This window comes from Callorhinchus milii, unplaced genomic scaffold (assembly GCF_018977255.1).
Source record: "Callorhinchus milii isolate IMCB2004 unplaced genomic scaffold, IMCB_Cmil_1.0 Scaffold9, whole genome shotgun sequence".
Taxonomy (NCBI): Eukaryota; Metazoa; Chordata; class Chondrichthyes; order Chimaeriformes; family Callorhinchidae; genus Callorhinchus; species Callorhinchus milii.
Window position 1 is genome coordinate 6,838,494 of NW_024704750.1, and position 14,186 is coordinate 6,852,679.

At 36.2% G+C, this 14,186-nt stretch overlaps 1 protein-coding gene across 5 annotated transcripts; it reads left to right on the top strand.

Moving 5' to 3' along the window:
• Positions 1-771: 771 nt before the first annotated feature.
• LOC103175282 (5'-3' exonuclease PLD3) lies at positions 772-13,612 on the top strand. Of its 5 annotated transcripts, XM_007888231.2 has the most exons (12): positions 772-844; positions 3,952-4,099; positions 4,430-4,572; positions 5,487-5,638; positions 6,305-6,488; positions 6,880-7,003; positions 7,626-7,753; positions 8,935-9,135; positions 10,901-11,040; positions 11,128-11,290; positions 11,591-11,687; positions 12,044-13,612. In XM_007888231.2, the coding sequence occupies exons 3-12, from the start codon at positions 4,471-4,473 to the stop codon at positions 12,238-12,240; spliced, it is 1,488 nt and encodes a 495-aa protein (XP_007886422.2). In that variant the 5' UTR covers positions 772-844; positions 3,952-4,099; positions 4,430-4,470; the 3' UTR covers positions 12,241-13,612. The 5 variants fall into 5 exon arrangements, with proteins under 5 accessions (XP_007886422.2, XP_042194018.1, XP_042194019.1 ...); XM_042338084.1 differs by lacking the exon at positions 772-844 and having other exon boundaries at positions 3,765-4,111; XM_042338085.1 differs by lacking the exon at positions 772-844 and having other exon boundaries at positions 3,765-4,111; positions 4,446-4,572.
• Positions 13,613-14,186: the final 574 nt, after the last annotated feature.

The following is a 14,186-nucleotide window of genomic DNA, read 5'->3' on the forward strand; positions in this document are numbered from 1 at the left end:
TGCAGTGTGTCATGGTAATCCATGAAGTTGGCGTACAAATCCTATTCTTAAAGTACAAAAGTGAGTATTCAGTTGAATAGGTGATCAATTTATTTGTTCACACTTATTTTGTTAAACTTCACAGCATGGTTACAGAACTACCCCTACTTTGACAGACAGGAGGATGTTGGTGGGGGGAGGTGGGGAGGTTTGCTGGAACTGTCCTTTTGTGAAATTGTGAGCTGTCTTAGTTCCTATTCCTTGAGAGTTCACACCACAAACTGCCTACCAATGTTCTGCCATAAACTAGCTGAGGTAGGAGATGGAAAATTATAAAAATAAATCTTGCGTTTGATATTGTGCCTTATAGGAGGATGTCTGAATAAAGTGCTCAAAGATAGAGGCCATTGCTATTTGGGTATAATTGATGTCTCTGCCCATTGGATGAATATTGCCTCGAGTTTTTTGTGCTATGGGAAACAATCAGTAAATTTGCTAAACAATTATAAACCTCAACAGCTAGAAGATCTATCTAAGAAGGGAGATTTGGGGGCTATCGGTCATCTTATTAAGTAATGTATGAAATGGTATCTTACCATCCGTCCCATGATACAAAAACTCCTCAACTTGCATTCAGTGTTGCAAAGAAAAAAACTCTGTTTACTTAAATGTGAATTATTTGACCATGAAATGTATTTACCAGAAGTGAGCTGAACTTTAAAAAAGGAAGTGGGCACTTGAATAACAGTCGTAAAATATAAAACTGAGTTTCGTTACGTCATAGCAGCTGCACAGTTTGAATGAAAAAATAAATTGCTTAAGTAGCCACACAGCTTCTGGACAAGTCATTTTATTCAGAATACTGGTAAGTATTAATCTGCAATTTTAGCTTATATGTGAATCCAGGTCCTTACATGTTTGATTGTATTCCCTATATTATGAACATATTGTATCAATTTTATAGGCAAATATAATTTAAGCATTTCTATTTTTTGCAGAAGTCTGAGTGCAGCTGTAATCGTTTCAGTTAAAACACCTTGTAGAACTTTAAAAGGGAAATGCACAAATCAGAATTTACACGTTCTTAAAAAGTTGTATTTGTCTGCTTACTGGCGTTTCTTTGTTCCTGTATTTTACTCATTGATATTGCAAAAAGACAGTGAGCCCGCAGAGCATTCGTTCTTCTCTGTCATCGAAAGAGATTCTATAATAAACATCTGCTCCTGGGATGTCCCTCGACACTAATTTCATAACCTAAATCGCAGGAACAAAGAAAGGTTGAGGAATGGTGAGTGAACAGGATTATCTGAACACTCAGTTGCATATACTCCCTCGTAAGTGGTTCTGGTTAGTAGGTTTATTCAGCAAAATATAAAATACAGAGCGATGTGTGTTTCCAAAATAGAAGTGTGTAATATTTGAATAAAAGTTCAGGCTAGAATTTGTAACGCAGTTCAATAGAAGCTGTGCGTGATCTTTTGTGAAATATCTTTCTCAGACCCCACTGCATTAGGAATTCTTGGGTTAGGGTTGTGTGAATCATTGAGTGAAAGGTAATTAACATTATCCCTGGGGAAAAAAAGTTTGTAAAGAATTTGTGCCCACAAAATATACAGTCAATTCACTTTACAGTGTATTGTGAAGCTCTTCGAGAGAACTCAGTGACATGATAAAGTTCTATATCAAGTGCAGGTATTATGGTAGAGTCCTGTACCTCAGCGGTTAGAGCACTCGCTTTGCAAGCGAGAGACCTGAGTTCAATTCCAGGCACAGGGCGAAACCTTGGGCAAGTTTCCTTACTCCACACAGAGCCTAATAATAATCCCTCCAAAAAAACAAAGCAAATAATAAATTGGTCATTTTCAATCCACGACTGTCTGCGGGACATTGCTGTGCGCAATTGGCTGCCGCGTTCACCCACAAATATACAGTCAATTCACTTTACAGTATATTCTGTGAAGCGCTTTGGGACGTTTAGAAGACGTGAAAAGCGCTATATCAAATGCAAGGATTATTATTATGTACAATGTTTCTACTTATTCAGAGTATGATACAACAATATTGCCCATATATTAGTTGCGGTTTTAAGCAACTCTACAATGTTTCTATTTATTCAGCATATGATGCAACATATGATGCAACATATGCAACTGAATGTTCAGATAATCCTGTTCACTCACCATTCCTCAACCTTTCTTTGTTCCTGCGATTTCTCCTGGTATCCTAGTTAACAAAACTCCAGATAAATTATAAATGTACTTCATGGTTGTTGGTGTACCTGATTCAGAACAAAACATGACCTTTTAAGTTCCTGATTTTAGCTTTTCTGCGACAAAAAGGTGTATTAATAGGATCTACCATTTTGACATGAAACCAATCCCACGATCGTAAACTGAATCCAGATTCTCTTGAACCTCTCTCAGGTGCTGATTTTCAATGGCTTCAAAATACTGTGTTAGAATATGGGTTTCCCATAGTTTTATTTTTATTATGGTCAAATAATGCAAAAAAATTTTTTACAAAAAAATAATTTATCAGGGAAAGAAATAACAGGAAGTATGGAGAAGCTTTGTAACACCAAATGCTATCTATCTAATGTCGGATAATAATAAATAATAATAAGTTAGATACAAAGAAGTGAAACTTCCATCTTGGTTCTTCTTTCGGTCGGACTTCATTACTGATGATCTTTGTCGAAAAATAATCCACTGTTGTTATTTTCTGTGCTATTTGGTGTTATAAACTACTGTGTTATTAAAATGTGTTTCAATGTAAAATAAAGCTCTTTCATAACCTTTAAGAATTCATTCTGCAATCAAGGTTAAATAGGAACTAAATTCAAAGTCAGAATTGTTTCATGTGTTTGATTCAGAACAAAATATTCTGATTCAGAACAAAACAATCCTGCTTTAAATTATTTAAGTTCCTGATTTTAGCTCATCTGTTTATGAAAAGATGGCAAATGCCACTAAGTTCAAAACTAAATGGAGGCTTTTCTGCACAGGAGAAGCAAATCAACTTCTGACCTTCAAGCCAACTTCTGGTGGTTGATTATTGAAAGGCACTGATATATGCTTGAAAGATGAGTATCTGCCTAATGATCGCTAGTCTGTGCTGAGTGCATTCCTACGGAGTTAACCATTGCTTCAGCTAATATTGTGGATTGGATTCTTACATGGTCGCATGCCACACTGGCATACGTACTTTGAATAGTCAGTCAATACATTAAAACTCACATGAATCTTAACTTTATAAATCTTACAGTCGCCTAAGTCAAACATGTACCCGAGTCCCATTCAGTTTCCTACCAAAGAATCCTTAAATTTCTTTATTCTAGTTGTATTTTATAAAGCAAAATACTGACTTGCAACACCGCATGTCCACTTACCAGTTGCATTTTAGTATACATGTGTAATAATAATAATAATCCTTGCATTTGATATAGCGCTTTTCACGTCTTCTCGAGGTCTCAAAGCGCTTCACAGAATAGACTGTAAAGTGAATTGACTGTATATTTGTGGGCGAACGCGGCAGCCAATTGCGCACAGCAATGTCCCACAAACAGTCGTAGATTGAAAATGACCAATTTATTATTGTTTTTCTTTTGGAGGGATTATTATTAGTTGTGTGGAGTAAGGAAACTTGCCCAAGGTTTCGACCTGCCGGGAATTGAACCCAGGTGTCTCGCTTGCACGGCAATGTGTAGTGTAGATTATTGATTAAATCGGATTTTATATGATTTATCGGATTTTAAATAATTTAAACTTGCCTGTAACTCATACTTCCTGTAAGTCTTATGAATTGTGATCCCGATTGATACGATTTATGTGAGTTTTACTTGTAATACCACAAACCTACAGACTAAAAAATAATGATTTCATGAAAGTCCTCATTGAGTAATTCACCCTTTCAAATAGTTCAAAACTCCTTTTTGGACCACAGATATTTTATTAACTTTTGACTCCCAAATAGAGCTTGTTTGGGGAAAAACAAGATAATGAAGAAGACCCTGAAACACATTTGCTTTTTGGAGTTTACCAACTCTACCACCTTCCTCGTACCGAAAACCCAGACATTTCAGAAATGAATCACAGGGGATTTTGAGGGCAGCAACCATTTTGTAAGTACTGATGTAAGTGGAAGCACATAAAATTTACAAACATTTAGTTCGCAAAAGGAGTGCGAGAAGTTGATTTAGTTGTGTTACAATAAGATCCCTAAGATGATTGTTAACTTTTGCATTTTAAAGCTGCACCGTGCCACCTAGTGTCAGAGAAACATATAGCTTTTCTGTTCACAACCTTTCAAGGAGTTCAGAATAACCCAGAATACGTGAAACATTTGCTTTTGGTCTTGAGAGAGGCTTGACCCGTTTAATATTTCTGTGGTTTGATTGTTGATATTTTGTCCTGCTCCAATAATTGTGATTTAATACTCTTTGATAAAATAGTCTTCACGTTCTACAGAAGATTTCAATTTTATCTAATATAAATGAAGCCCTTCAAGAACCCAGAAAATCAAGTTTCACAAGCTCTGTACGAAGAACCTTTATGTCTAAATGTTGCAAGTCATCGGAAAGGCAACAACAAACAGGTAGGTAATGAGACCCAAGCCACGTGCAGTTATTTTTTAATAATAATAATATATAATAAAAGTCCTTGCATTTGATATAGCACCTTATCAGTTCATCGAGATGTCTCAAAGCGCTTCACAGAATATACTGTAAAGTGAATTAACTATATTTTATGCACATGGCAGCCAATTTAGAGTCCCAACAGTCAGATTTCATACAAATTTACAGTAATAGTCTTGGTATGTGTCAATCTGCAATATGGTTTGCAATGCAGATTAAATGAGTCAATTGAAATTACATTTTTAAAATCTTTTAAAACTTAGCATGATACTTTAACATTTTAACTATTCACGTTTTAGCAATATTAAACACAGTTTTAATTTGTTGAAACATAAGGAATAATGTTAAATAAATGGTACGTTTCATTTGTTCAAATTGAGTGTTTTTTACTTTCTGAAGTCAGTTTTAGAATATAAGGTTTTAAGTGGTTCTATGAGGTATCTTTTATAATGTTAGTAAAGTTTAGCTTATTTTACCAATCAACCTTACTAACTCACTAAAAGTTACTAAAACAAATCATGGAAGCCGGGAAGACGCTGAGAAAAGAATTCTAAAGTAGCGTTCGAAATAGACGATATACCTATTTTCTCCATCTTTTATTTTTTTCTGTGCATTGTTTGAGCAAAACAATAGTAGCAATAGTACTATTGCAGGGTGAAAAAACTGCATTTTGTAGAACCCTGATCAACAACAAAAACAACTTGCATTTCTGAAGCGTCCTTCACTCAGGGTAGCGTCTCAGAGCGCTTGGATCAGAATAATTGTTGAGAAATTGAAGGCAAAAAGAAGAGGAAAACTTACAGTAAGATTGCAGACTGGAGGACTCTGTTGCTTCTGCTTTTCAAGCTTATTATGCCTTGTGATTGTTTTTCAGCACCGAGGACCAACTGTTCTGTGCATATTCTTCACTTTCTGCCTGGTGGTAATTATGTTTGATCTGTTCAACCCCAAGTTAGCAGAATACGCCACAGACCCCGACAAGATCGGGGAAGTTGCAACCAAAGCTTCTTGTGATGATCCCTGCAGGTAAATCAACAGGATTGCAAAAGTTGTATTAGCCCTGAAGAGGAAAAAAAGCCTTTCAGGCATTCTTGAAGTGCATTTCACCAACAAAATCTTAAAACTGCCACAGAAACCTTTTACAGGAGCGATGATGATGATAATAATAATAATCCTTGCATTTGATATAGCGCCTTATCACATGTTGAGACCTTTCAAACGTCTTCACAGAATATACTGTAAAGTGAATTGACTATATTTTGTGGGTGAAATGCAGCAGCCAGTTCCGCACAGTAATGTCCCACAAATAATCGTGGATTGAGTGACCAAAATAGTATTTTTTAATGATGGGTACACATATTTTAAAAAAAGGTAGATGTGAACCAGCAACTTCACCAAATCGCTCAAGTCTTATGAATGTAAATCATTTATTTGCCAAGGCAAATATAATAAATGTTATATAAATATTATAAAACAAATGAAAGGCAGACGTTTCAGTGTATCGAAGCAGCCTATTGCTCCTTTTTTTATTAGAGCTGTTTAATTTATTCAAGGAAATATGCAGTGCAATGGGAAAAATCTGAACAAATTTACTTCAAGATACAAATCAAAGATTACACTAGATCCACATTATTGCATGAACTTTTTGCCTCCCTGATAGAGCAGCTAACCGATAACCACATTCTCTCACAGTTTTGTTCTGGTAGAAACTATTCCATGTGATATGGCCTATGAAGAAAGTGCTGCCAAATATCAATCCATATACTACTCTTGGATGGATCTCATCAAGATAGTCCAAAGTAGCCTGGATATTGCCTCCTTTTATTGGACTCTTGCTGGGAGTGATATAAATGTCACCGACCCCACCTCCAAGCCTGTAAGTTACAAAAAAATAGCTTCTGGTTACTGTCCTAGCTGATTACAATGAACATACAATATGATGCTGTCTTAGTATTTAATTTCAATCTCCTTGCTTCCCCCACATGCCCTCCACCCTCCCCGATCCCAACCCCCCAGCTCAGATCCAAAACTGTCTGTCCAGGGCCTTGGGACGTTCTCCCAATGTGAAAGGCGCTATACCAATGTAATTTTGTTGTTGGTGTAGTACTGCATTCTTTTGGCTGTTATACTCTCGTTGTTTTTGTACCAATTCCTCCCTACTTACTTTGCCATCCCTTCCGAGTTGTCAAAGTAAAGTTATCCATTTGACCTTTTCCATTCTATGGTTTCTTGTCTTAATGTCTTATTTATTTTTGATGTCCGAAAAGGGTGAACTCCTCCTTCAAGAACTGGGGAAATTGCCATTACGTAATGTCAGTGTTCGCATTGCAACAAGTGCAAGGTCACTTCCACACCTGGTTTCCACCGACCTCAAAATTCTTAAGGAGAAAGGTAAAAAGTGAACATTTGTTTGATATGTCTGATTTTACTATGGTCAGTTATCATAAGCTTGTTAGGAAATGAGACTATGGTTAGGAGAGCAACCACTGTTTTAGTGCTAGATTGTGTCGTGGAAAAGTTATTTCATTTTTATAAGTCTTATAATACTCTATACTTTGTGTGTTTCCTGTGTGCACATTTTATGTGTATGAAAAGGTCCAACTTTCATTTGCTTTTCCAATTTGACTTGATAAACCCTCAGAAGTACTTTGAGGAATTCAGAGGCAAGCCTGTCAAGTAAAATAATCACATAACTTGATTTTATAGGTTTTAAAAATACAAAGAAAATCAAGGTTTGTAAAGTTAATTGTGGTTCTTTAAATTGATTTGTGAAAAAAATGATAGTAAGGCTAACACTTTAAAATAAAGACATAGAAAAGATTTTAAAAAATGACATTTACTACTAAAGAGGTGGTTTGCTGTGAAATTTAGAATGTCTACTTCCTAGCAGCACTTGATAGTTTTACATCTCAAATTAAGCTATCACATTTGTTTGATTTTTATTACAGATGCAACAATGTATGGTTTAATGCTGGTGCTCAATGTTTTGAACATACTATTTATTTTGTTGCAGGAATTCAAGTAAGAAAGGTGAACTTTGATAGGTTAACGAAAGGTGTATTGCACACAAAATTCTGGATTGTAGATAAGAAACACATTTACATCGGTAGTGCGAATATGGATTGGAGATCACTCACTCAGGTGAGAGAAATGCCTGCCTTATTGTACTTTTTTCAGAACCCAACTTCCTACCTCAAGTCATTTTGGATGTGTTATAGACACTTGTATCCCATCTTTTCAGGCACACAAACTTTATGAATTTGAAGTGAAGCTTAGATTCCATTAGGTGGAAACCAAAGGTTGTGTCACGTGGAAAATATCAACTGAATGCACTTTGCAATGTTATCATTTTTTGAATACGAAATATTTGAACAACATCATTCCACTAGATTTCTACTTGTGTGCTTGGGGAACTAATAGACAGCATCTGCAGGATTGCAATGCTGCTGTTTTACCGAACATTCTTCAGATTTATAAGCCAAGGAAGAACTGTACATTTGTCGGTCTCGTCCGATTCCAAATGATCCACTCCCTCTCCTTCCTTTTCCTACTAAGCCAAAGTCTTACTATATTTGGTGAATGGCAATTTAAAAAGAACATGAGACTCCATACTTTTAGGATCTTCATTCTTTGATGTCTTATAATGTTGTCCAGTAATATATATATATTGTTATACGGGGAGGGAGGATGTATGTATGTCCACAAGAACAATTCTTCACATCTGTTTATTTACATTTTCACAGCAGATTTCAGTTGCACATAGAAGTATTTGTTCCCTTGTATTGCTATCCTTTGGACTTTGTCTCTTGTTTCCTGACCTTCAACACCATAAACCACAAATGGAAGGACAGAGATTATCAGCACTCAAACCTCTGTGTGTTCCCAAAACTCACGTGAATATCCTTCAATCTTATCAATCTTTATGAAGGATGGTGAGAAAGAAACATTTTAAAAACAGAATTTAACCATATGTCAGAAATAAATGCATTTACACCTCATTGTGCCAATCTTAACATTATTTACTTTAAGGTAAAACTCTGACCTCCTAAAATCTGTTTGAAACCTGTTATCAGTGTGATTCAACTCAGATTAATGTAGCAAGATGTTTGTTTGTTTCAATTTTATATCTTTTTCTGGTTGGAGGAGGACCATAGCACAACCACGAGGCGAAGGCCACCCATCATATGAACTGAGTTGATAAGCTGAGTTGTACGATCTAGTAGTGTGTGCAACAAATTAGTATGCCTACAATTAGCTGGGAAATTGGACCCTATTATATTATCAGATATGATCACAGATCATTTCCGTGTAATTTCTTGCAGGTGAAAGAGCTGGGCGCCGTGATTTATAACTGCAGCTGCCTTGCCAATGATTTCTCCAAAATCTTTGAAGCTTACTGGGATCTCGGCCAGTCTAATGCCACCATTCCTTCTCCGTGGCCATCAAGTTACTCCACCACATTTAACAAGGAGACGCCTCTCAAAATAAAACTGAATGGAACTGCTGCAGAGGCATATTTCTCAGTGAGTGGATACAATGGTCTTTCGATTCCTAGAAACACAGTAATTGCACTGTGCAGCATATAAAATATAACACACCCTGCCTGGTAATCAATTGGTGTTGTTATGCTCAATTGCATAAATAACTTCTACTTTGCATGTCAACAAGCAGGTTCATTAGGAGAGACTGTGAATTTTGTTTGTGTTAGTAAGTGATTAAGAACGTGTGAATAGGTTTCATTGACACTGATGCAACATATCTGCGCACCTAATTAGTACATACCATTCATTAGTGCAGGTCTGCATGACTGAAAAATGTCTGGTTAGTTTGTAGGCCCACACAGGAAGCACCAAGCTACACCTTAGTAAACAATATGTATATTTAACTCTTTCTACGGTATCGGGAGGTGGGTGGGTTGATTCTTTGATAATCAGTAAATTTACAAACTTGGCAATGCAAGAACATTCCATTGTAAATTTAGTAAAGACCAGTGCAATTGCCAACCAGTCGATAAATCCCACCTCCCTTTCCCTCCACCCAATACACTGCTGCATTGACAGAAGTGTCATGTTTCCACTGGCATGTTAAATCGAGCTCCCGTTTGTCTGTTCAATGGATTTTGAATATCTATGGCACTATTTGAAAAGAGAAGGGAGGTTCTCCTTGTGTCCTCGCCAACATTCCCCCAGGTTTTTTAAGAAAACCACTTCATGGCTGTTTGGGGAGCATTGGTGTGTGCAAATTAGCTGCCTCATTTAGCTACAAATGCACAGTCACAATAACAACAACAAATTGCATTGATATTGTTCCCTTCACATCAGGAGACATCCCAAGGAGCTGGAACAATAACAATAATTCAGTCTTCCACTAAACACAAGCTACATTTTACAATGATCTTCTGTGGATGAAAGAGTTAACATCAGTAAAGCAGGCATTGACGTCTTAATTATAGCAACGAATAATTTTGCAAGCAATTACCGAGAAAACCAAAGCACATGCTCAATAAATGTTCAGAGCAGTGAGATGAGGAAACTTGAGAAATAGATATATAACAATCAATTGATGGATTTAGCAGATGCTGTCCACATCTGCTTGGGATAAGCAATGTTCTAAAATCAGAAGCAGATGTTTCCTGTGCAATAAAGCACGTTTCCCCCTTTATTTCTTTAACGGTCGTCTTGTATATTTTCTGTCTGCACCAGGAAATGTATGGAAACAAAGAAAATGTTAATATATTTTGCCATCAGGATAATTATTTCAACGTGGAATTCTTAACACTTGTGCAGGGTTCAGCTCTTGAAATGCTCTTGAAATGTATCCAAGTGCAGTGCAAATCTGCGCCAAGTTTCAGTTTGACCTAAATGGCATTGTTGATCAGTCAGGTCTTCTGTCCCTTTGCCTCGACCCCTCTCTTACCTCCTTCAAGACACTCCTTAAGACCCTTCTCTTTGACCGCGTCTTTGGTCACCCTTATACCCCCACCTTCCTTGCCCTCCATCCCTCATGATTCCAAGTCCCATCTTAGGTGAAAATCCTTGACCATCCATGAAATGCCTCCCAAAATGAAAGGCACTATACAAATGAAATTTGTTATTGTTGTTTAGTGTGGTTTGACCATGCCTGAGATGCAAGAATGTTCTAACTTATTTTATGTGGATACACTGTTAGCAAAAGTATGCACACATACTATATCAGGGCTTTGGATATTGGTTCTGCATCAGAGTTAGTTTTTATATTAGAGTTGGGTTAGAATGTGCCAAATCACCCAAAAGTTGTCCTTTATTGCAGAGTTCGCCTCCTAACCTATGTCCAAAGGGACGAACTCCTGACCTTGATGCTATTCTCAGCGGTATTGACACCGCAAAACAATTTCTGTACGTGTCTGTCATGGAATATTTTCCAACATCACGGTTTCTACATCAAGAATTGTAAGTAACGTAGATGATCAGTGCGATGTGGATAGGCATTAGAAATTTCATTACAGATGAAGAACTACATTTCACTTTACAACCTAGGTATTGGCCACATATTGACGACTCACTGAGAAGAGCAGCTATTGAGCGACATGTGCATGTTAAAATGTTGATGGGTTACTGGCGTCATACAGACAAATCCATGTTGTCTTACCTTAAATCACTGCATGTCCTTACAATGATCAGAAAAGTCCATTTTGAAGTGGTGAGTAATCTATTTTTATAAAAGTCACTGACAGCATTGATCCTTCATATAAAATGTAATATTTCACGTGGAAAATTTGACCATTGATGGTGACTTTTTTTAGATAATGTGCCTCAAAGAATTGTTGGGGATTCTTTTCATTTACTTCTTAGTTTGCGTAAAAAAAAACCAATAAATAATTAAATATCTTGAAATTGTGCCAAGCTTTGACTCTCTTTCTGCAAAAAACAATGTGTCACTGTTGATTCTCACAAACTTTCTTTTCAACGTTAATTTATAAATGTTTCACCTTTTTGACAGAAACTGTTCATTGTTCCTGTGGGAAAGCACAGCAACATACCATATGCGAGAGTGTTTCACAACAAGTACTTTGTGACAGAGAATGTGGCATATGTAGGTAAGAAATTAATATGTCATCCACCTGTGGTGTCAGTACTAAACCACAAGTAAATGAGGAAAAATTCCAGAGCGTACTTTAAACTTGGATAAATGGCAGTATAAAAAATTGTCACTATGTAAGAATCAAAGGGATTTTTGTAAAGTATCAAACACTCTGTGATACCACTTAGTGTAGCTGTGAGTATTCAAAAGTTGCACAAAGTCATTCGCTCTCTGCTGTATGGTAGAAAACATTTAATTTTTCACTGTATTTCTGCTTTTTATGGATAAATGAATACAGATCAAAGTTCATTGAAAAGTTTTCTTTCAAACTTCAACAGACTATTTTTAAACCAAACAAATCTCAACTTCTAGGTACATCAAACTGGTCCTTTGACTACTTCAATTCTACAACTGGGGTAGGTCTGATTATTAATCAGTCTTCAGAAAATGGCACAGGAGCTGGTGAGACAGCTCAGTATCAGCTAAAGAAGCTGTTTGAACGAGACTGGAACTCAAACTATTCTGTAAACTTGGCTGATTTGGAAGATGATGCCCGCTTTTTTGTTTAAAATTAACAGATGAGTATAATGCTTTATACATAGGTTTTAGTAAGTGTATTGCATCTCTCAGCATTACTACTATATGTATGAATCATGTCTGGATTGGGGCTGACAGGTGGAAAAACAGCCACTTAAAGGCAAACCTTTTTATATTGTTGAAAGTGGAGAAGTGAAATTAGTAAGAAATGGTCTCTGAACAGCTGCATTTCTTTCACTCTACTTAATGGGGAGCAATGATTCACAAAGCAGTGAATCATTGTGTTATATTGGGCACTCATGTAATTAATGAATGCCTGAAATAGCCATTAATTATGACACTTGAAATAAATGCCATGTGTCTGGTAATGAATTTAATTCATAAGTGTGCCTTCTTGCAATGTCACAATCTGAGAATTTTAACAGTTTGATGTGTAATTCTGCTTTGCTGATTAACATTGTTGCTAAGACATGGTAGTCTTGGGTCCACTGGCTGTAAATTATGACTGTATGTGCTGCTTCATTTATACTGCATTACAGCAGGTACTTTTTAGTGTTGAAGAAGACATTTCATATTTGCAACAGAAAATAATACAAATATGATGAGTTTTGACAATGTATAAAGCTCCTCTATAATAAAACATCAATGAGTTCAGAGTTGTCAATCATAAATTTTTAGTGCATCACTTTTTCTTCCCTATAATATTTCACCCAAACCATTAACTTGCCAACGCCATGAATTGTATAAGGTGAAAAGAGAAAGTTTGAACTTGTACTCAAACACTTCAGTCTGAAAAATATCAACAAAAAGAACGGGATCAGGATTCCCACATGGCTCATTAAGTAAAACCCACCATGGTACGTGCTGTATTGAGCCATTACAGACCAGAAAGGCTCCACAATCATCTTCTGGAAATGACTAAATGAATCAGCACTGATGTAGCAAGTTCACACCTGGGCCAGTTTACTTTTTGTAGATCTAATTCAATTTAATTCTGAAAAAGCTAAGGTGTTTTCTTTTTTCATTTTAAAAACTCTAGGTTTAGGCAATTAATACTTTGTGTATCATCTGCCTTTTTAAAAAATGCTTTGCATACATAGCTCCCATAAACGTATAACTTCAGGATTGAATTAAAAATCTAATCTATACTACTGTATTTGCTGAGGCTTAACAAAAATCTTTATTGGACAAGCCTTCGCTCTGGAGCATGTGGTGATCATTTTTGAATTATGTTCCATACTATATAAAGAGATTTTAGTTTTAAAGTTCTGTGAAATAATGGAATGTTTAGTTATAATCTATGACTTGTGCTTTGGTGATTTTTTTTAATAAACAAATTAATAAAATATTTGGAAGAGTATATGTGTTTGTTACCCCTTTTCCATTCATACTCTGAATGGAACTCCATCCCGCAGTTCCTCCACCTCGCCCCCTCCCTTGCCTCCTTCAAGACCCGTCTCTGCGACCATATTTTTGGTCTAAGTATGGAGTTACCAAAGAGATAACAAGTCTGCTGAATAATAACTTGGTGAAACATTCTGTGAAGGAGAGGCCAGCAATAATCATAGCTAGGCGAGTTGCTGGTTTTCAGTTTCTTTATTTCATTTCTTACAGACCTGGTGCATCTCTGTACCAACATAAACACCAGTTTAATACCACTGAAAGAAGTATGACATACTTTGGTTTATTAAAGATTTCTTAGTGTGTTTGATTATTTAGATGGTTAGACAATATAAGAATTTTATAGATTATAGCCTGGTGCCAATAGCGACGATTGATAATTCTTTCAGCATTACAACTGAATGTGAAACACCTATAAACTCCTACAGAAGTCCTATACCTGGAATATACAATTTTGAAATAGTATAATAATGATAATAATAATAATAATAATCCTTGCATTTGATATAGCGCTTTTCACGTCGGGAGGACGTCCCAAAGCGCTTCACAGAACACACTGTAAAGTGAATTGACTGTA